General features: G+C 42.6%; 1 protein-coding gene across 1 annotated transcript in view; it reads right to left on the bottom strand.

The window, feature by feature from the left end:
• The window catches only part of ST8SIA1 (ST8 alpha-N-acetyl-neuraminide alpha-2,8-sialyltransferase 1), a 165,372-nt gene extending 151,787 nt beyond the window's left edge, over window positions 1-13,585 (bottom strand). Inside the window, exon 1 of the mRNA XM_012785488.3 lies at window positions 12,809-13,585. Coding sequence (XP_012640942.1) covers window positions 12,809-13,044 — 236 coding nt within the window. The 5' untranslated portion in view covers window positions 13,045-13,585. The remainder of the gene's footprint in view (window positions 1-12,808) is intronic.
• Window positions 13,586-20,553: the final 6,968 nt, after the last annotated feature.

Here is a 20,553-nt window from a genome sequence, read left to right as displayed (position 1 = left end):
AACAATTCGCAAACAGGGCAGCCCTTAGAACGAGAACAGGGCCAGAGAGACTCCAGCGCCAAAGATTCATGGACAGAAAAAGGAGAGTGACATGCAGAAAACAGACATGAGGTAATAAAAGAGCTGGATTGGGTCCAGCTCAGCGTTTGCCTTATTTAAACCTAGATTGAACAGCTGACCGTCTCTGATAGGCCAAAAATCAGTGATTAGCACAGAATAGCTGTAACTCATTGAGTACAGAGAAACCTTTAGACCAAATTAAAAATCATGTAAGGAGGTAGCATTAGGCCAAACTTAATTTAATAATACCAAGGTTAAATATTTTCCTAATAACAGAGTAATTTCTGGTACCTCCAAAGACCAAAGAGGTAAGTTAAGGTAAATGGAGCAGACTTTAGCTGGGACAAACAGCTGACATTTTTGCTTTTGAACTTTTTAACTAAAAATACCCTTCTAAGTGGAAACCAATAAGCCTTAACTAAGGTTATAATTCAATCAAGGAAGCAAGATGTGTCTCCAAAGACGTGGAAAACAGTTTTTATGAGATCCAGAAAAGCCACAAAAACAGCTCAAAGAAATGAAAGTCTCGCTAGCCATAAACCTGGTGTAACCTACAATTCTATCTGGCCATATTTTCTAGGGTCCCAGCTTCTTGGCTGATCATTTATATGTAAGTGTCTAAAAGCCCCATATGACCACCTCCCCCCAGACACAGAAAATCAAAGTTGTGTGCAGAAGGGAAAATAATCAATAAATGACAAAAGTTACACAAATATCAAACCAGAACACACTCATTCCCTGCCCAGGAATCAAACTTAGGCTTCTGAGGCAAAAGCACAGAACTTTAACCTTTTTAAAATATTAAGGTAGGTCAGCCCTTATTGCCAGGCCCCCAGGGATAGTGTGTGTGCAAAGTATCTTCCACCTTTGTTTTAGATCAGACACTTGCTCTTGCATTTTGGAAAGAGAATTTTTAAGGCTAGCCATGAAATTGTTACATGTTTTCCTTTTAGTTTGATCTTTTCATAAATACAAATAAGTCAACTACGGAGAAGAAGAGATCTCTAAAATCTATTTTTTCAAAAAAATTTAGGAATCTTTTTAATTTAAAGGATTCATTTTTAGCCTTTGATTCTTAATGATGTACTTACTCCAAAGAGAATTAATCCAAAAGCCTCTTCAGATGTAATCCCAGAGATCCCCTCATTCTCCCAGAAATAAGCTAAGATAAAAACAAAAGTTGAAGCAACAAAAGCCCCTTATGAATTGGATCTTTTAGGACAAACACTGCCCAGAGCTTGCTACAGTCAGAATAACAACAACAACAAAAAAACCTTGGGTTCCCAGCTATTTTTATGCTGGTCATCAAATGCAACCCAACAACTGCATCCCTGGATGGTGAAGACCAAGGAGGAGTGCTCCTATGTGGTCACAAGCCATGCCCTCAGGAAAACAAAGCAAGACAAGAGGGAATTTTACCTGGTACTCCTCTTCATGGCAGTACACCCTGGAAAGATAGAGCAACAAAGAGAAATGCTATTTCTGAGATCAAAGGGAATCACATAGATATGTCTAACAAATCACACAAAAGGCTTTCCAAAACAAATCAAGCCAAAAGTTCAAGAGTATTCCTCCAGACACATCCCCTATTCTCTGTCCAGTTAGGGAGATGTCTCCCCAAGACGAGACTCTTCCTAAACTATACAAGAGCCAACCAAGACCTGCAAAGGAGCCACAGTGCTGCTAGAGGGGCCAACGATCAGGAGAAGGAACGGGGTGCTGGGCGTGCTTAGAACGCTCACCAAGGACGTCTTCTAGTTCCAAAAACCATTTCTCCACTGTAAACAAGTCCAAGCACCAAGGATGAATAATGTCCCCCCAGTGTGGATGGCGACAGAGATGGCCCTCAGTCCAAGAGAACTGAGTAGCTGGTGGGGCACATCTCTAAGTCCACCCCACCAGCAACAGGCCACCAAACGGCAGGCAAACGCCCACAAAGGTGATGCTGGATGAGCCCCCAAATTTGTTACTACCCAAGAAAGTTTCACTGCCTGCTGTTAGACAGGAAGCCAACACACTGAGGCAGCAGGGGTTACAAAGGAGAAGGAGTTTAAGGCCTGGCGTGGTTACTCAAGCCTGTAATCCTAGCACTCTGGGAGGCCGAGGCAGGTGGATTGCTCAAGGTCAGGAGTTCGAAACCAGCCTGAGCAAGAGCGAGACCCCGTCTCTACTATAAATAGAAAGAAATTAATTGGCTAACTAATATATATAGAAAAAAATCAGCCGGGCATGGTGGCGCATGCCTGTAGTCCCAGCTACTTGGGAGGCTGAGGCAGCAGGATTGCTTGAGCCCAGGAATTTGAGGTTGCTGTGAGCTAGGCTGACGCCAAGGCACTCACTCTAGCCTAGGCAACAAACCGAGACTCTGTCTCAAAGAAAAAAAAAAAGAAAAAGGAGGAGTTTAATATCACAAGCACCATGTGAGACAATGGGAGGAATTTCCCAAATCGGTCTCTCCGAGAATTTGGGGGCCAGGGTTTTTAAAGATAGTTTGGCAGGCAAAGGACCAGGGAATTGGGTCTGATGATAGGCTGGGGATGAACTCATAAGGTCAGGAAGTAGAAATTGCTTCTTGAGCTGAGTCAGTTCTCAAGTCACAAAAGTAGGTGCCTTGGTAGGGGCCACTGGTCTGGGTGGGTCAACTGTTCCACTAGAATGTGGGGCCTGGAATGAGTCTCCAAGACCAGCCTTAGGTTTCACAAGGGTGATGTTATCTATGGAGGCAATGAAGAAAGCTAAGATCTTTATGACCATCGGCTATGTGACTCTTGAGTAGTAAGCCATTATAGGAAAGCAAGCTAGGAACCAATGGCTGGGGAGATGAGTGTGTACACACACACACACACACACACACATACATATTTTAACTATGCCTATACCTTCTCAAAGTTCAGGCCCTTACCACAGTTTCCATCTTATGGCCTTTTATTAATTATATAAAAGGTGGTTTCAATGGGATTATGAGTAGGGTTTTTCTTTTCTCCTTTTTGCTACATTTAAAATTTTTTCCACAGGAAACATATATTATTTCCAAAATCAGACAAATATTAGTAATAAACACTATAAAATTCTAAAATGAACATTAGGGACATAAACTCATGCACCGTATCTATTTTCTGTACCAATAATGGAAACAAACACTTTGTTCAAAATGTTCTTTTCTCATTACGATTATCTAGAAATCACTGGTAGCGGACTCTGTTACTTAAGACCTGAAAAATGGAGAATGTGTGGCTCTGAATTCATTTCCTCCTGGTTCCTCCTGGCACCTAATTAAAGGAGTGAGACATCTCGTACGGTCTTGGCTGCTTCCCTCTCACACAATGCCACAGCTAAAAGACAGTTCAAATGGGGAAAGATCAATCACTCCAAAATTCATCACAATTGTCCAAAACAAACATAACCCCTGGAATATCGCATTACTCAATTTCTTTAGTTTCAAGTTAAATCATAACTAATGAAATCACAGTAGTCCTCCTTATCTGTGGGGCATATGTTTCAAGACCCCCAGTGGATGTCTGAAACTGTGGATAGTTTGAAACCAAGACCTAGATATACAGTTTTTCCATATATATGTATGTATGTATGTATGTATATATATATATATATATATATATACCTAAACTAAAGTTTAATTTATAAATTAGGCACAATAAAAGATTAACAATAAATAATAATGAAATAGAACCATTACAACAATATGACAAAATCACTACTCTTGCACGTGGAGGCCACTGTTTAAGTCAAATAAAGGTTCCTTGAAGACAAGCACCGCAGTACCACAACCGTCAATCCGATAACCCAGCCGGCTACTAAGCCTTTAGCAGTAAGGAAACTCAACAGAGCAGAGACGCCGAACAAAGGGATTATTCATGTCCTGGGAGAGAGAGAGAGAGCAGGATGCTGAGGTGTTTCATCATGCTACTCAGATGGTGGGCAATTTAAAACTTACTAATTTGTTTATTTCTGGAATTTTCCATTTAATATTTTTGGACTGCATTTGACCATGGGCAACAGAAATGTGGACAGCAAAGCTAAGGATAAGCCTGTTGTTGACTAGATTACAAATTTTATAAAATCAGGGACCATGTCTTATATTCATCACTGTCACCCCTATACCTAACGGGCACATAACAGGCACTGATTGAGCAAATGAGGCTGAATAAATCAAGTCAGGTGACATAATGCTGGGCTCTGCTGTCTTCCTTAAAATTCTGCCATATTCCAGCACTCTTAATACTAACTCTATGGAAGGAGAGGGTGTGTCATAAGGTCATATTTCATTGTCAGATATTCCTTTACTGAAGGTAAAATTAATAGGTATAGAATGTGTGCCAAGACATGGCTTCTCTCCTCATTATAGATGAATAATTAGCAATTATTCAGAGCCTAATCCTCTCAAGGTAACAATTGCCACTCATGGCTAAGGCTCAAAAAGGCCAAGCAAATTGTTCAAGGTCACAAAGTTAATAAATGCCAGAACCAGGATCAGATCCTGATCTCTGGGACCCCACAGTCCAGACTCTTTCCAAATGGGAACAAGTTTCCTATCATCTCACCCAGCCAGGTACCGATGGCTCTGGAGTCTACATTAATTATCTGACTTAATTATCATCGCAAACCTAGGAAGTTGATTAACATATTATACTTATTTTTCAGATGACAAAACAAAGGTAAGAGAGCTTAAGCAACTTTCCCAAAGTCACCCAGCTCCTGATAGAGCCAGATTAGAATGAAAAGCTAAAAAGTATTATATTTTACTAGAACTCTATCAACTCCATCATGAGAGAGTACATTAAAGATATACAGACGGCATCACTTCCAAGCGGATTCACAATGTTGTCAAAAGACTAACTGGTCATACTCTATATTAACATACATAATCATTCAATTGATCCAACTAGTTTCCTAAAACACTCCTCTCTCAAATGAAAACTAATGGACTCTTAAGTTGCAAATAACTCACTACAATTTTTCAGTTGAGTGCTGATTGTTCAGTGCAAACCAAAGGCACTCTAACCAACCCCATTTGCAAGGCAGGAGACAAAAATACAAATGTATCTAAATATTGACAAGTTCCAATCAAACCAACAAATAGATAAAATATGTTGTATCCTCCTCCCTGGACAAAATATGTTGTATCCTCCTCCCTGGCAACCTGGAATGCCAAATCCAAATTTAGACTTCTCAAACTCTAGGAAGCTTGCTACTAGAACATGGGGATGCAGGGAGAGACCACCCCATATGCACATGTGGACCCCACAGTCCCATATCCAAGTTCCTTTCACAGCCTCCCACTCCCTCAAAGAGCTGTCCCTTGGCACTAGGGTTGTACAGACCAGCAGGGCAAGCTGCTCTCAGGAAGAAGGTTGGAGAAAAGGCCCCACACAGGGAAGCAGGCTGTAGAAGTGGACTTGGGTCATTTGGGCAGGTAATTCCTTGAGAAGGGGTAAAACCAGAGGACAAGCAGGGTGTGGCTCCCTAAAGTGTAGGGCACAAAGCAATGAACTCCTCTTTCAAGGGCTTACAGGGGCATTAATGAGAACATAAGCTTTTAGTGGAGACAGCTGCTTATAGTAAATATCCTAAAATGCATCCTCTCTCCCAATCCTTCCCTAACCAGGATCTGCCCATCTAACATGTGCAATTCCTCCTCTTACAGGAAGCCTTCTCCCACTCCTCGAGCCAGCAGAGACACCACCATTCCGTAAATAATCAAAGCATTTATAACTGTGGTTTTCAAATGTAGTTCTTAATTGTATATATTTTCGGGTTTTTTTAAATCCTGTCAACTGGGTTGATTTTGTTTCTCTAAAGCAGTGGTTCTTAACCAGGGACAATTTTTGCACCCCTGGGGATATTTTGCGAAGCCTCGAGACATATTTGATTGTCTTATTTAGTGGGCAGAAGCCAGAGGCCAGAGGCCAGAGGCCACCATACTTCTTGGATCCCCCAAACTGCCAAGCAGAGTGTCAGACACACAGTAGGTCTTCATTAAATATGTGTTGACTTTCTTATGGGCTATCTGGTTCCAAGCCTTTCTAAAACTGTCATTTATACAATAACTAAACAAAGCTTGGTGTGCTAGGACCACGCTAGGCTCTGGGTTGAAAATACGCATGAGACACAGTCCCTGCACTTAGGGAGCTTGGGCAAATACACTAGAACTGTTAAAATGCATAATTAATGCACCTGTCACTCCCAGATATTTGTATATTTATCTGTTTATTTTCTTTTTTTTTTTTTTTTTTTTTTTTTTTTTTGAGACAGAGTCTCACTTTGTTGTCCAGGCTAGAGTGAGTGCCGTGGCGTCAGCCTAGCTCACAGCAACCTCAAACTCCTGGGCTTGAGTGATCCTTCTGCCTCAGCCTCCCAAGTAGCTGGGACTACAGGCATGCGCCACCATGCCCGGCTAATTTTTTATATATATATCAGTTGGCCAATTAATTTCTTTCTATTTATAGTAGAGACGGGGTCTCGCTCTTGCTCAGGCTGGTTTTGAACTCCTGACCTTGAGCAATCCGCCCGCCTCGGCCTCCCAAGAGCTAGGATTACAGGCGTGAGCCACAGCGCCCGGCCATGTTTATTTTCTGTCTCCCCTCATTAACCTATAAATTCCAAGAAAGCGAGAATTTTGTTACGTTCATTGCCATGGTCCCAGCATTTTTTATGGTAATAGTCATTGACACATAATAGTAGATATTTTGGATAACTGAAAGAAATACAATAATATGCACGTGGTATTTAAAAAAGAAAAAGGCAGAAGGGAAATGCTTCTGACAGGGAGGAAGGAGTAAGGAGAGCTAACATGGACTGACCACTAATCATAATATATGCCTGAAACAATTCTAATCGTTTTCAACATATTATCAAATCTAATCCTCACAACAGTCCTACAAGCCACACTTTACAGATTACAGCAAGAAACAGAACCAGGTTTTGAGCATAGCCAACTTCATAACATTTGCTCTTAACCACTATAATGCACTGTCAAGACATGAGTAGGAATTGGCCAGGTGAAGGGCAGGAAGATGCGGCCCTCAAATAATCATTCCAGACAGAGAGAATGGCTCAAGCAAAACCAACACAGCCTTGCCTAGTTCAAGAACTCCAATGAGTCCAATACTACTAGAGCATAAACAGGAAAACTGATGAGAGATGACACTGACGAAATACTCAGGGCCAGATCATAAAAGAATGTATATAGCAATGCCTCATTTATCCAAGATTATCACGGAAACAAGCATGAGGTTTAGAATTAAATAGCTCAGGCTGGAAATCCAACTCCATTATTGTGTTCATAGATCTCTCTGAACCTCTACCTCCTCATCTGTAAAACAAAGAACATTCACAAAGCTACTTTATAGAGTTACTTTGAGGATAAAAGATAACGTATGTAAGCTCTAAGAACTGGGCCTGCTAACATTAACAATAAATGTTAATGGTTGATTTTTCTATTATGATTATTGCTGTTAAGGTGTGTTCCCATTTGTAAACTCACAACATAATTGTACCTTATTTTCTTAAGCACTAAAAGTTATTAAACCATCTTTTTCCTAAACTACTTTTTTTTTTTTTTGAGACAGAGTCTCACTTTGTTGCCCAGGCTAGAGTGAGTGCCGTAGCGTCAGCCTAGCTCACAGCAACCTCAATCTCCTGGGCTCAAGCAATCCTACTGCCTCAGCCTCCCGAGTAGCTGGGACTATAGACATGCACCACCATGCCCGGCCAATTTTTTCTATATATATTAGTTGGCCAATTAATTTCTTTCTATTTTTAGTAGAGACGGTGTCTGGCTCTTGCTCAGGCTGGTTTTGAACTCCTGACCTCGAGTAATCCACCCGCCTCGGCCTCCCAGAGTGCTAGGATTACAGGCGTGAGCCACCGCACCTGGCCTAAACTACTTTTTAAAAGTGAATTCCACAAATCCCCAACTTACAAAAACTTATATCTCATCTGTACAGATGGCTACACCTATTTCTTATCCCCCCGACTCCCAATGCCCTTCTGCCACCACCATGACAGCCATGGAGATACATTTAACAGCTTTTAACATCCATGGATTTGAAAGAAGGGAAAGCAAAGAAGCCACAGAAAGGTAAAACTGCTTGAAGTAGTGGATTGCTCAGAATTTGGAAAATGAAAGAAGAAAACGAATGCTTAGAGTAATGGTTGCCAACCAGTGAGTCAACAGAATTTTCCAAATAACCACTTTGTTTTGTTATCCTCTACTTTAGATCCCCAAATCTACTGATAACAGCGATGTGCTATCTCTGCTCATAGCTAACACACAGTCATCACCGTTGGATGCTTGATCTTTGTCTACTTCGCATGAGCCACACCTTAAATACATCCAAAGATTGTAACCTGGTTTCCACTTATCTTCCAATCTACCTTTCCACGGGGCAACTTAGTAACTTTCCACACTGGAAACACCCCCAAGCACGTCCAAAGCTCTCTGCCTTGGCCATCCCAGTTCTCTCTGCCTGGACCCTCCTACCATCCTTCAACGCTTCATAGAAACACCATCTGCTCTCTGAAACCTTCTGATTAACCTCCTTTCAGTAGAATTAAGTGTCATGTTCTGCAAACTTCCCCAGGACTTTCCTTGTGCTTCTGTTGTTATAATGACCACGTTATTAAACAGATATGTGGCAAGCATCCTTCTAGGTGTTCTCTGGATGCTGTCGTGTAATTTTCACTACAGACTTGTGAGACATGATTACAAACCCCATTTTACAAATGAGAAAGATGAAGCTCCGAGAGTTAGATTTACCAGCGATCACACAACTAGAAAGGGATACAGTTAGAATTCCAATCATGTTCTGACAGCTCCCAAATCCGTAAGTTTTTCACTCTTCTATGTTGCTTCTCTTTGATGGTCCTATTTCTAGTTAGTTAGTTAATTATACACAAATCTGTCTCTCCCATGGTAATACAGCAAGTCCCTTGATGGCAGAAACAAGGGCATGTTCTTTTTTATAATTGTGGACAATAATATATCCATTTATACAATGTGCTCGTAAGGATTAAATGAGACAATACACATTAGCATGGTGTCAAGCAGACAACAAGCACCTAAAATTTATTGGGCTTCTTGCTGTTACTGTTATTGCTACCATGTCAGGTACCAAGAATGAAAAAAAAAAAAATTCTGAGCTGAGTTTCATTTTTGAGGAGCAAATGAAATAGGTAAGGATCTGGCAGGAAAGACAAACCCTGCTTTGGTTTCATAATTCCCACAATACTACTCAACCAGAAGCAGTAAGAGTTAAGAAAGTGTCTTAATAACAGGGTCACTTGGTTTCTTTATCTTCCTGTTACCATATAAATATTAGGAAAGCTTCCTATTTAGTTCAAACTCTTGCAGCTTTATCACGTTCTTGCTGCCATCTCCTGTGCAATTTGCCAGGAGAAGTCAGTACAGAACAACTGCTGAGCAAGAAGAAGAAGAAAATCACAACAGTGAACAGAAGCACAGAGGGCAAAACAAAATCTGAAATTCTGATGCTTATAAACACAGTAAAAGACTCCTTTGTCTTCACAGCATTTAACAGTCCTTTAAATCATCATATTTATTTACTTATTTGTTTTTGTCAGGCATCCACTAGTGTAGAAGGTAAGCTCTCTTATAGGAGGCATCTGTCCTTCCTACTCACTGCTATCTCCCAGGGCCTAACTCATATCTATGCACAGTAGTCACTCATTAAACACTCGTTGACTGATTGCAAATATTTGTAGGAATGTATATACATATATATTTATACACATATCTGACATCAGTCCATGGTTTATAAATAAATGTAATAATAAATATATGTGCACATATCTCTACATATAAGTACACATATAAGTAAGTACATTGGTATACATGAATTTGTGCAGAAGATGTTTCAGATTGGAGAAGCACAGGTACTTGTTTGCCAAAGTTGTGTCTCCTTAACATAATAAAGACTCCTGGCTGACCTAATATTTAACAAATATGCACTATTACCCATATACTAACAATCTACTAACAATCTAGATGTTAAAAAAAACAATGGATCTTACTAAATGTGCAGAGTAAAACAAATTCTTAACATAAACCATGAAATTTTTCCTATCTTTTAAAATTCCTTGCCCCTGTTTATTAGCTTAAGTGTATGTGGGTGGGGATGGGAACAGGGACCAATAATGTTTCTCTGTAAATTTAGCAGGTGGGGCCCGGCACGGTGGCTCATGCCTGTAATTCTAGCACTCTGGGAGGCCAAGGCGGGCGGATCACTCAAGATCAGGAGTTCAAAACCAGCCTGAGCAAAAGCGAGACCTCGTCTCTACTAAAAATAGAAAGAAATTAATTGACCAACTAAAAATACAAAGAAAAAACTAGCCAGGCATGGTAGCGCATGCCTGTAGTCCCAGCTACTCAGGAGGCTGAGGCAGAAGGATCGTTTGAGCCCGGGAATTTGAGGTTTCTGTGAGCTAGGCTGATGTCACGGCACTCTAGCCTGGACAACAGAGTGAGACTCTGTCACACACACAAAAAAAAATTTAGCAGGTGGAGCATTCCAAATTCTTATGGGCTAGCTAGATGCCCTTATTAAAGTTGCAACATATGCAGGGAATTATAACTTATACCAATTATAAAACAACCTTTTTCCTGGGTACACAATGTACTAGATACTTGGCATTAGTTTTTTTTTTTAATTTAAACCTTATAATAACAACCCTGCAAGGTAAATGTTATTATCCCCATTTTATAAATAAGGACTCCTTATTTTATAAATAAGGAGTCTTAAGACTCAGAGAGCTAGAATAACTTACCAAAGATATTCTGCTGTTTATCTACTCATGACACAGTCAATGTACAAATTCAGAATTCTAGTCTGAAGTTCAAAGTCTTTTCAATGAGCAATGATGCCTCTTAAAACAGTTTTCACACACACTAACTTTGAAAGATGTGTATTTGGGCAGTTTTTATAGTATATGGATTTTCGTAAGTAATTCTCTGCACATAGAGACCAGACCAAATGACAGCCAAACACACTGCAGAATACTCCAGGTTACAGACAGCGAGGAGCAAATGTGTCTCAGAAACTATCAGCCTGCGCTTCTCAGCATATGAAGCATTTTCCACTTGATGTGTTCTCTAAAAGGAAATCTATTCTCTAACAGAGCTTCATTATTCCCCCTCTTATATATATATAAAAAAGTGGACTCTTTCATTGCAAACCAATGGAAAGTTCTTAACTTATTTCTCTGTATTACTTGAAATGAAAGTGCAATCTATCTTTAGAGAAAAGAATTGCTGGATGCTATGCCTTTCGCCTGCATTTGAGTCCAACAATCAATACTGTGAAGGAAAGGGGAAATTAACCCTTATACACTTTTAAGAGGAGTGTAGTTATTTTTAAACATAATGATAGTAGCGTTCTACAAAGAGAGAAGAAAAGCATTCCCTCCCAGGGAGAATTCAGCTTTCAGCTACCTTCATCTGAAAGAATTAGCTGTATTATCTTTTTGACCTTTCCAAGAGCAGGCCTGAAAAGGGGAGGGGAACTATATGTTTCAAAAAGTTTTTTAAAACGTACATATGCTTCTGAACATTTGTAAATGGCTGCTGTGAGCAATATTTCAGTTGGAACTCACCTGCCCATACCCTGATTAGAAAGATCCTCTGCAGAGCAGAGGAAAACATTCCCCACCCAGGCTATACAATCACAGGAAGAGCCAACCGCAGCATCTTTGGCCCCAGAGACTAAAGGTGAAAGGGGCATCTCAGTAGTGGAAGCAGAATACCCTCAACATGCCTGGGGAGACAGAGGAAGGAAGCACCTCTGCCTTCCCTCCAATCTAGCAGCACAACCCCCTGCTGCCAGGAACTTATTTTTAGACATTTAATCTAAAATTCCCAGAGAGGAAGGGAAACTACAACCTCTTTGAGTGATCCTCAGAGTCCTGATTTCCAACCTGGCTTTGGTTTTCTGTTTGTTTTCTGATTCCAAGTCCCTACCTAAACTAGATCTCCCATCTTCCAGAGGCATCCATAGCCTATGCCAAGAAAAAGAGCTGGGAGCTTTGGAGCTGTAAGTGATGAAAATTCCAGCACCCCCACGTCAAAGGTAATGACCTTGGGCAAGTAACTCACCCTTCTAAAGAATCAGTTCGGGGTGCATACAATGAAGAGATTGTATTAGGAAGTTGTTGGTATTTCAACATAAAATTGCACAGTCAGTAAGAGCTCTGTATTGGCGGTGAGCACACTGCACAAAGCTGCAGGATCCGATCGTGTTTTCACTGCCCAAGACTTGCCCATCACTCCCACACTGGTGATTTGTGTTAGCAACTGCTCGTCTAACCTAGGAAAGACGGCTCTTTCCTGCCTCTGGTGCTCCATAGCTTCTAATGTCTGCAGAGCCCAAGAAAATAAATCCTCATTCAGTGCAAACCACGAAAGTTCTCCTGGGTCCTCCTTCCCAACTGATTATCGGCAAATTGTTAAACACAACTCAGGGCTGGGAAGAAAAAGTGTGCAATCTCTCCATGCGCAGAGCAGGTGTCTGCACATGTCTTGGGGTAAGGGGTGGGAAGGGACCCCGACTAAAGTCTCCAGGTTGGGAATGGCACAAAAGGGGGGACAGGACAAGGAAGACCAGGTGGAAGGGATGCCTGCGAGAGACGGCGAGAGGCGATCCTCGCCGGTGACCCTGTCCCCGGCTCCCTGGGAGGAAAGGACGCTAGAGTGGAAGAGCCGCGAGGGCAGGGGTACCTGAACATTCTGGCCGCGGTCTGGTTCCTCCTCCAAGCGGTGCCCTGTTGCAGCACCCCCTGCACGATCTCCTTCTCGTTGGGCAGCCGGTAGACAGGAAAGATGTAGAGCCAACAGAGGACCACGACACAGAGGGCACTGGCACCCACGGGCAGTCGGGTCCGCGGGAACTTCCACGCCAGTGCAGCCATGGCCCCCCTGGATGTGTGTCGCCGGGCCCGCCCGCAGGGGGTCATCACAACCCCGGCGTCCCGGGGGCGGGGGCGGAGCCTCAGCACAAAGCTAGGCGAAGTGGCAGCGGAGGGTCACCCCACCGGCAGCCCCCCATGCGCAAGACGCCCTTGGGCTTCCTGGCTTGCACACGCACGCACGCTTCTTCGGCCCCCGCGGCCCCAAAGGTCAGCGCAAGGATGTTTTAAAATGCAACTTTTTGAAGGATTTCTTTCTAGGGGAAGTGCCCGGGACGCAAGTAACAACGAGCTCTGGCCATGGTCGCTTCCCCTGCAGAAGGCGGGCGCTGGGGGTCTCCGGAGGAGCGGAGAGCGGCGGCGGCGGCGGCGAGTCGCTCCCGCCGGTTCTGCAGCATCACGGTCGCCCTGGGCGAGGGTCCGGGAAAAGGCTGGGCTCCCTCCCGGACATTTGGCCCGCGGCGTCCCCTTCCGAGCGACTCTCCTTCGCCCTTCGCCGCCTCCCGCGCCGCTGCGCCGCCAGGCACCCGCAGCCCGGGCGCGCTCTCCGCGCCGCGCCAAGTCCTTGGAAATTTCCACGGCGGCCCAGGACCGCTACCCCGCGCCGCGCTCCCCCGCCTCGCCCGCCGGGACCCTCGCCCCCCACCCCTCCCGGAGAAGAAAAGAACTCGCTCTCATCAGTTCATTCAGCGGCGCGCCGCAGCCTTCCGCTGCGCCCCGGACTCCGCAGACACGCGCGCGGGGATTGGTGGAAATCAAGGTCTCCCCTCCCTCCCCCACCCGCGAAACTGCCGCCCTCGACCCGGGCAGAGCCGCGCCGCTCGCCCGGCGCGCGCGCCCCGCGCCCGGCCCGCGCCCCCCGGCGGAGGCAGACAATGCAAAATAGCAGCCCCCGCCCCAAGATGGAAATGTGTATACATCACAGGAGTGCGGCCGCGGGGACTGGCCGATATTGCGACGCTCCGACACGCGGCCGGCGTGCCCGGGCTGTCACCCTGCCCCCGTCACCCTCATCTTGCTTCAACTGGGGGGTGGGTGTTAAGCCGCGGCGAGGCGCAAGGAGGCCGGCGGAGATTTATTCCTTCCTGGGGTGCCCCCACCCACCTCCACCCCCATGAGCCGGTCCCGGAGCCGCGGCTCCAGCCGGCTGTCGTGTGCGCGCGCGTACACACACAAACACCGCACACACGCACACTCACACACACACACACACAGCCCGCCGCTCGCGGGCGCAAGCGCGCGCACGGGGAGGTGCGTGCACACCGGGTCCTCCGCCTCGCCTCCGCCCCGCGGGGAAAGGCACTGCTGCATCCAGATGTGCAGGCAGCTGGCGCCCAAGCGCGCAGACCTCAGGGTGTGACAGTGCGTTTAGAGGTGCGTTCTCCTCCCCCGCGGTTTAGATTAAAAGACCGTTAGTTCTTAAAAAGTCCTTCCCGCTCCACCGACGAGCTTCTCGCAACCCTGACCTTGGAAAAGCGCCACCCGCCCGGACCCGCGGAGCCCAGGGAGCCGCCGTTAGCCATTTCTGCTCGCCTCGGCGGCCACGCAGAGCTCGGGTACCCCCTAGCGGTTGCCTATTCCGTTTGCTTAAGCATCTCGCCAAGCATGAAGTGTGCGAGGACAAAGAGGAAAGCCTGCTAACCTGGTCAGCTCAGTCATCACGAAACCAGAATGCAAAGGCCATGATCCATTTGCTCGACTGCCCAGGCTGCGGTGCCCAGAATAGCCTGCACGAAACTGCCAGGTGGCCTGGTATCTTTTTCTAGCATCTTTCTCCAATAAGAGATGAAACTTGACGAGTTGATGCAAAGTTATTTACCAAAAAGGAAGTAGTATCCCAGATAACTACAGTCGTGTTGTTCTCACACTGCTGTGCTCTTCTAGTGGAATAACCTACTGCCCTCCACTGGCAGGCTTGCACCAGAAACGTCTCTCCTACTTGCGTAAATCAGGAGAGACAAGGGGAATCCCTGAAATCCCAAAGTTACATCTCACCACAGTGGAGCTTAATGCAGATTCTTTAAAATGAAGATCACCTGAAGTCCTGCAGAGTAACCAGCCAGCCCTCTTCTATTCGAGAAAGCGGGAAGGAAGGAGGGACTTTTCCTATAGTTGCCAGGGCTATGGATGAATCATCTGCCACCTTTATTTTTATAATTTAAATAAAACACAAACCATCCCAACTTCTCTTTTCCTCCACAAGTCCAAGGGATACTTGTAGAGTAAATAAAAAATAAATAAAGTAACGAAAATAAGGCATATTGCAATTATGAAGTTGTGTAAATGTTTCCCCATTTAATATCATAAAAATGCATCCACGTGATGCCTTATAGCAAAAGATTTCTGTGATCCAATGTGCTGTTTTTCTTTCTTCTGCAAGCCAAGAATTCTACCTTTGTGGGCTCTTGCTCCACCCTACCACCCAACCTTATTCCTTGGTTTTCTTTAGCATGAACACCAAATCTAATCAGCCCATTCCCCTCACCCTTCTAAGTCACACGGGGGTCCTTTCTGTCACAGTGTTGCCATCTGCATTTTATGTGCGTGGGATGCATTTTTTTTTTCTTTCTCTGTGCAAATCCAATACATCATTCAAAGACAAGCCCACCTCGCTAGAAATTTCTCACCCAATAATGTGTTCCCAGACCACCTAAAACAGAGGCTTCATGGGGCAGGAATTCAATAAATATTTGTGGTTTCTGCTCCTTTTCCCTTTGACCTCCTGCTCTGAATGCTGCAGTATTTGCTGTACCTGACAGGTGATTAAACACTTGGACATGTTGTGTTGTGTTGCTAGCATTTTTCATATGTAACCTTGTCTCACCAACTATGCTGGGAGAGTATTTGGTCTCATATATCAAATGAAAAGCCTGTGCTTTTGATGAAATTAGGACTCCACGTGGCATGCCTACATGTCTAGGGGAAGAGCAAGAACAATATTTCATATTTTCCTCATGTTCCTCCAGGCACCAACTGAGGCTTTAGCACATACACACTCAACAAATAATTGTTGCTTGATTTTATAATGAGAGCCTCAGATTTATTCGGACTATTGGTAAAGCAGCACTGTTTAAGGAAAAAGTGAACCCCCAAGTTTTAATGTTTTAAATAAAATAGTTTACCAGATATATAGCCATATTTTTGTATGACTTATAGCAGGTAGCTTAGGTATTCTTTTATACTTCCGAGTCTGAGTATGCTTGGAGGACACAAATAGGATTTGCTTAGGGACAACCACCTTTAAAACTCTAGAAATGTTTATTAGAAAAATATAGAGGCAGGAATCAGGTAGAATGAGCCCCAGCTTTAGTGTCAGGCTAGCCTGGCTCAAAATTCATCTTTGTCACTTACTTGTTATGTGTCTTACTGTGTTACATAAACTCTGAGCTTTGTTTTTCCCATCTGTAAAATAATAATATTCACTTTGTTATTATGGAACATACAACTAAATGAAAACCAGCAATACTGCATGACTCTATTTTACTGGTGTCCCCGATCTTCTTTTATTTTTTTATTATTTATTTATTTATTTTTTGAGACAGAGTCTCACTCTGTTGCCCAGGCTAGAGTGAGTGCCGTGGCGTCAGCCTAGCTCACAGCAACCTCAAGCTCCTGGGCTCAAGCGATCCTGCTGCCTCAGCCTCCCGAGTAGCTGGAACTATAGGCATGCACCACCATGCCCGGCTAATTTTTTTGTATATATATTTTTAGTTGGTCAATTAATTTCTTTCTATTTTTAGTAGAGATGGGGTCTCACTCAGGCTGGTTTCGAACTCCTGACCTTGAGCAATCCTCCCGCCTCGGCCTCCCAGAGTGCTAGGATTACAGGTGTGAGCCACCACGCCCAGCCCGGGGTCTTCTTTTAGAAGAACAATGTAAGAGTGGAGGGAAGAATATTCTAACATATTTAGTCCTAACTACCAAAAAACAACAGCAATGCTATAAATGCCTCCTCGATAAGTATTATATTTTAATTAACTTGTCTATCATAAAGCATTTACCAACTCATAAAACATTTTACAGGCAAACCACACCCCACCCCAATGTGGAGAAACAGATAAATTCAGAGTCAGAGCTGAGATCTGTTTATCTGGAGCAGAAGATGCTAGAGTCGTAAAATGGTGCAAGCACTTAAATGGTGACTTAAGGTTGGTAAAGTGGAATTGCTGGAGGCTGAATGTGGATTCGTGTGTGAGGGAAAAATTCCTGGGGCTCATAGTCAGGGAGCCCCCACACTTCTATGAGTTTTACCTCCAAGAATCCCACTAGGTTTTCAGCATGGGAAACTGAGAAAGAGCATCATGGGACTCTTTCAGGGGTAGGGGAAAAGTAACCATCGTGAAATATGCCAAGCGGATTCTCTACAGCAAAGTCCTACTCTCCAAGGAAAGAGATCTTACCATGTCCTTGTCTGGGAGAAAGGCATTTCTCTAATTCATCTCCCTCTAGATTTCTGTCTCCCCCAAGCTGGGAAAATAAAGCTAAGAAACACTTGTAAAGTTCATCGTCCAGGGCCTCAAGGCCACTACACCCTGAGATTTAGTCATAAGATTATAGGACACTTCCCCTTCCCCATCCCTTCCCACCACAGCAATACGGCTTTGGTATAGCATCAATGCATCACAACTGAAAGACCCACAGCACACAGATTCTCTCTAAAGAGAAGTACTTAGGCAAGCCCAAAGTCAACAGGAGAGATAAAAACAAGGACATTGGAGGAATCTGAAACTTCTGACGTTTACAGCTAGAGAAAACTCTAAACATGGCCCAACTCTCAGCCAAATTAACGTAAAATGTCACACTAAAGGCCCATTTACCTTTGTTCCTATTATCTAATCCATTTTGTCTAGCTTTCAACAACAACAAAGAAAAATTACAAGGCAAGAAATAAGATTCTGAACAGAAAAAGCAAGCATCAGAACCAGGCACAGCATAGAACATATGACGCAGGTGTTGGGATTAACAGAGAATTTAAAACCACTCTGATTAAGATGTTAAAACCTTTAATGAAAAAAGGTAGACAACACACAAGAACAGTAAGCGGAGAAATGGAAACTCTAAGAAAGAATAAAACATAAATGCTAGAAGTCAAAACCACTGTAACAGAAGGGAAGAATGCCTTTGTTGGGCTCATCAGTGATCAGATATGGCTGGGAAGAGAATCAGTAAACCTGAAAGTCAATAAAAAATTTGCCAAGATGAAACATGAGACAATTTCTAAAGGTGTAACATAAATGTAATTGGAATACCAGAAAAACAAAAAAGATAGAAAAGAAAATAAGAAATATTTGAAGTGATAACAGCTAAGAATTTTCCAAAAGTAATGAAAAACACCAAACTACAAATTCAGAAAGCTCAGAGAACACCAAGCAAGATAAATAGCAAAACATCTGTGCATGGATATATTAATATCATATTCAAACAGCAGAAGATGAAAGACAAAGAGAAAATCTTGAACGAAGCCAGAGTGAGAAAAACACCTTACCCAAAGAGGAAAAAGATTAATAATTACAACAGACCTAATCAAAAACCATTCATGCAAACAGATAATGGAGTGAAATATTTAAAATGTTGATGGGGAAAAAATCACCAAGCAATTCTGTATTCAGTGAAATTATCCTTCGAAAGTGAAGGATAAATAGACTTTCTTCAACAAAAACTGAGGTGATACATCACCAGCAGATTGACCCTAGAAAAAAATGTTAGAAGAAGTTCTTAGAGGGAAGGATATGGTAAAGGTGAGAAATTCAGAGCTAAAGAAAGGAAGAGCATCAGAGAAGGAATAAAGGAAGGTAAAATAAAATCTTTTCTTTTTCTTATTCTTCATTCAACTAAAAAAATAATGTTTAGAGTAATAGTAGTAACAATATATAGGGTGATTATAAGTGAAATGAATGATAGCAAAATCATAAGGGTCAGGAAGGAGGAATTGGAAATTCTCTAAGTTACCCATACTATACTTGAAGCAGTATAGTGTCATTTGAAGTCAGACTTAGACTAGTTAAAAATGTATATTGAAATCTCTTCCAATCTCATATGATATAACTGATATACTAAGAGAGGAGATAAAATGGAGTCATATAAAGTGCTCAGTTAAAACCAGAGAGGGCTAAAAAAGAGAGGGAGGAAAAAGAACAACCAATCTACCTTGGAGCAGAAAGACAGAGGGCCTGAGAAAGGAGTTTTCTCAGAAGAACATGAGACTAAAGTGAGAGGCCTCCTGGTAAGTTTGGGTGTGTTGAGAATGAACGTTTATGTTAGCTCCTTTGGGGCTGAAATACTAACAGGTATATAGAAAACTAAGCCAATGTAAAAAAAACAAGGCAAGAATTAACCCCAGATAAAACAAAAAAATTGTGCAAGAAACATTTCAGTACATTCAATCCAGAATATTAATAACATAAATAATAAATGCTAATTTAACCAAACATGTAATACAATACTATTGGGTGAGGGTCGGGTAATATGGGTATATAAGACAACAAAATCCTCGTCTTCCTCAGAAAGACACAACATATAACTTTTTTTAAAAAAAAATCAAGAAAAAGCAACATAAGAACATTCAGAATGATGAAGTAACTGCCTAAAGAAACAACAAAAAAAGATGAAAGTGATTTCCTCTTTGGAGTAGTGAATTAGGGAGGGAGCAAGTAAGTAGTACTATTTATTTGTTTACTTGTTTGTGTTTTTGTCTATGTATTTAGTATTTCAAGCCTAGTAGTACTGGTAGTACTACCTGACTTTTAAAAATAAGTGTTGTTATTCATTTTTTTAATTAAAAAAAGTAACTTTTAGAAAAGAAAAAAAAACAAGCAGGAGAAGAGCCAAAGGATATCCAGGGAGATCATTAAGAGTCTGGGATGCTTACAGTAGAGATGAAGAAAAAAGGGTACATTAGAGAAACATTTAGAAGATAAAACTGATGAGAGTTGAAGATGAATTTGGAAGCAAACATGAGGAAGAGGTGGGTGTTGACAGTAACTCATAGGTTTCTGGCTAAATAATAAAAGATGCTCTTTTTAAACAGAGGAAAGACTAGAAGAGGAGCAAATTGGGTCTGAGGACTTGAGTTTGGTGTTGGCCATATGGATTTGAGGTACTTTGAGACATCCAAGTAGAAATATCTTCTAGGCAGGGAGGTATTTGTATGTGGCACTTAGAGGAGAGGTTTGGGCATGATTATATAGTTGGAAATCACAAGCTTGTGGATGATGACATAGACAAAACTATTTAGTGGAGGAAAACATAGAGCAGAGAGGAGGGCCTAAGACTGAGCTATGAATACTCAATACGCAGGTGGCAGGATAGAAGAGAAGAAGTGTGTGAAATAATTAGAAAAGGATTGGCACAAGAAGTGGAATGAAAATCCAGAAAGTATGGTTTACTTTCTTTGTTTTTCTTTTTTTTTTAATTTCAAACAAAAGATCTCACATATTTATTACTGAACCAGCTTATTAACGCAGATCATATAAACAAAGAGAAAAATCATTTTCCCAATGAAATGTGTCTGACTGTCTGGATAGCAGTGACATTTTCAGCTTGATATGGTAAGATGAT

The sequence above is a fragment of the Microcebus murinus genome, chromosome 10 (genome assembly GCF_040939455.1).
Source record: "Microcebus murinus isolate Inina chromosome 10, M.murinus_Inina_mat1.0, whole genome shotgun sequence".
In the NCBI taxonomy this organism is placed as follows: Eukaryota; Metazoa; Chordata; class Mammalia; order Primates; family Cheirogaleidae; genus Microcebus; species Microcebus murinus.
This window is presented reverse-complemented; position numbering and strand designations above follow the sequence as displayed.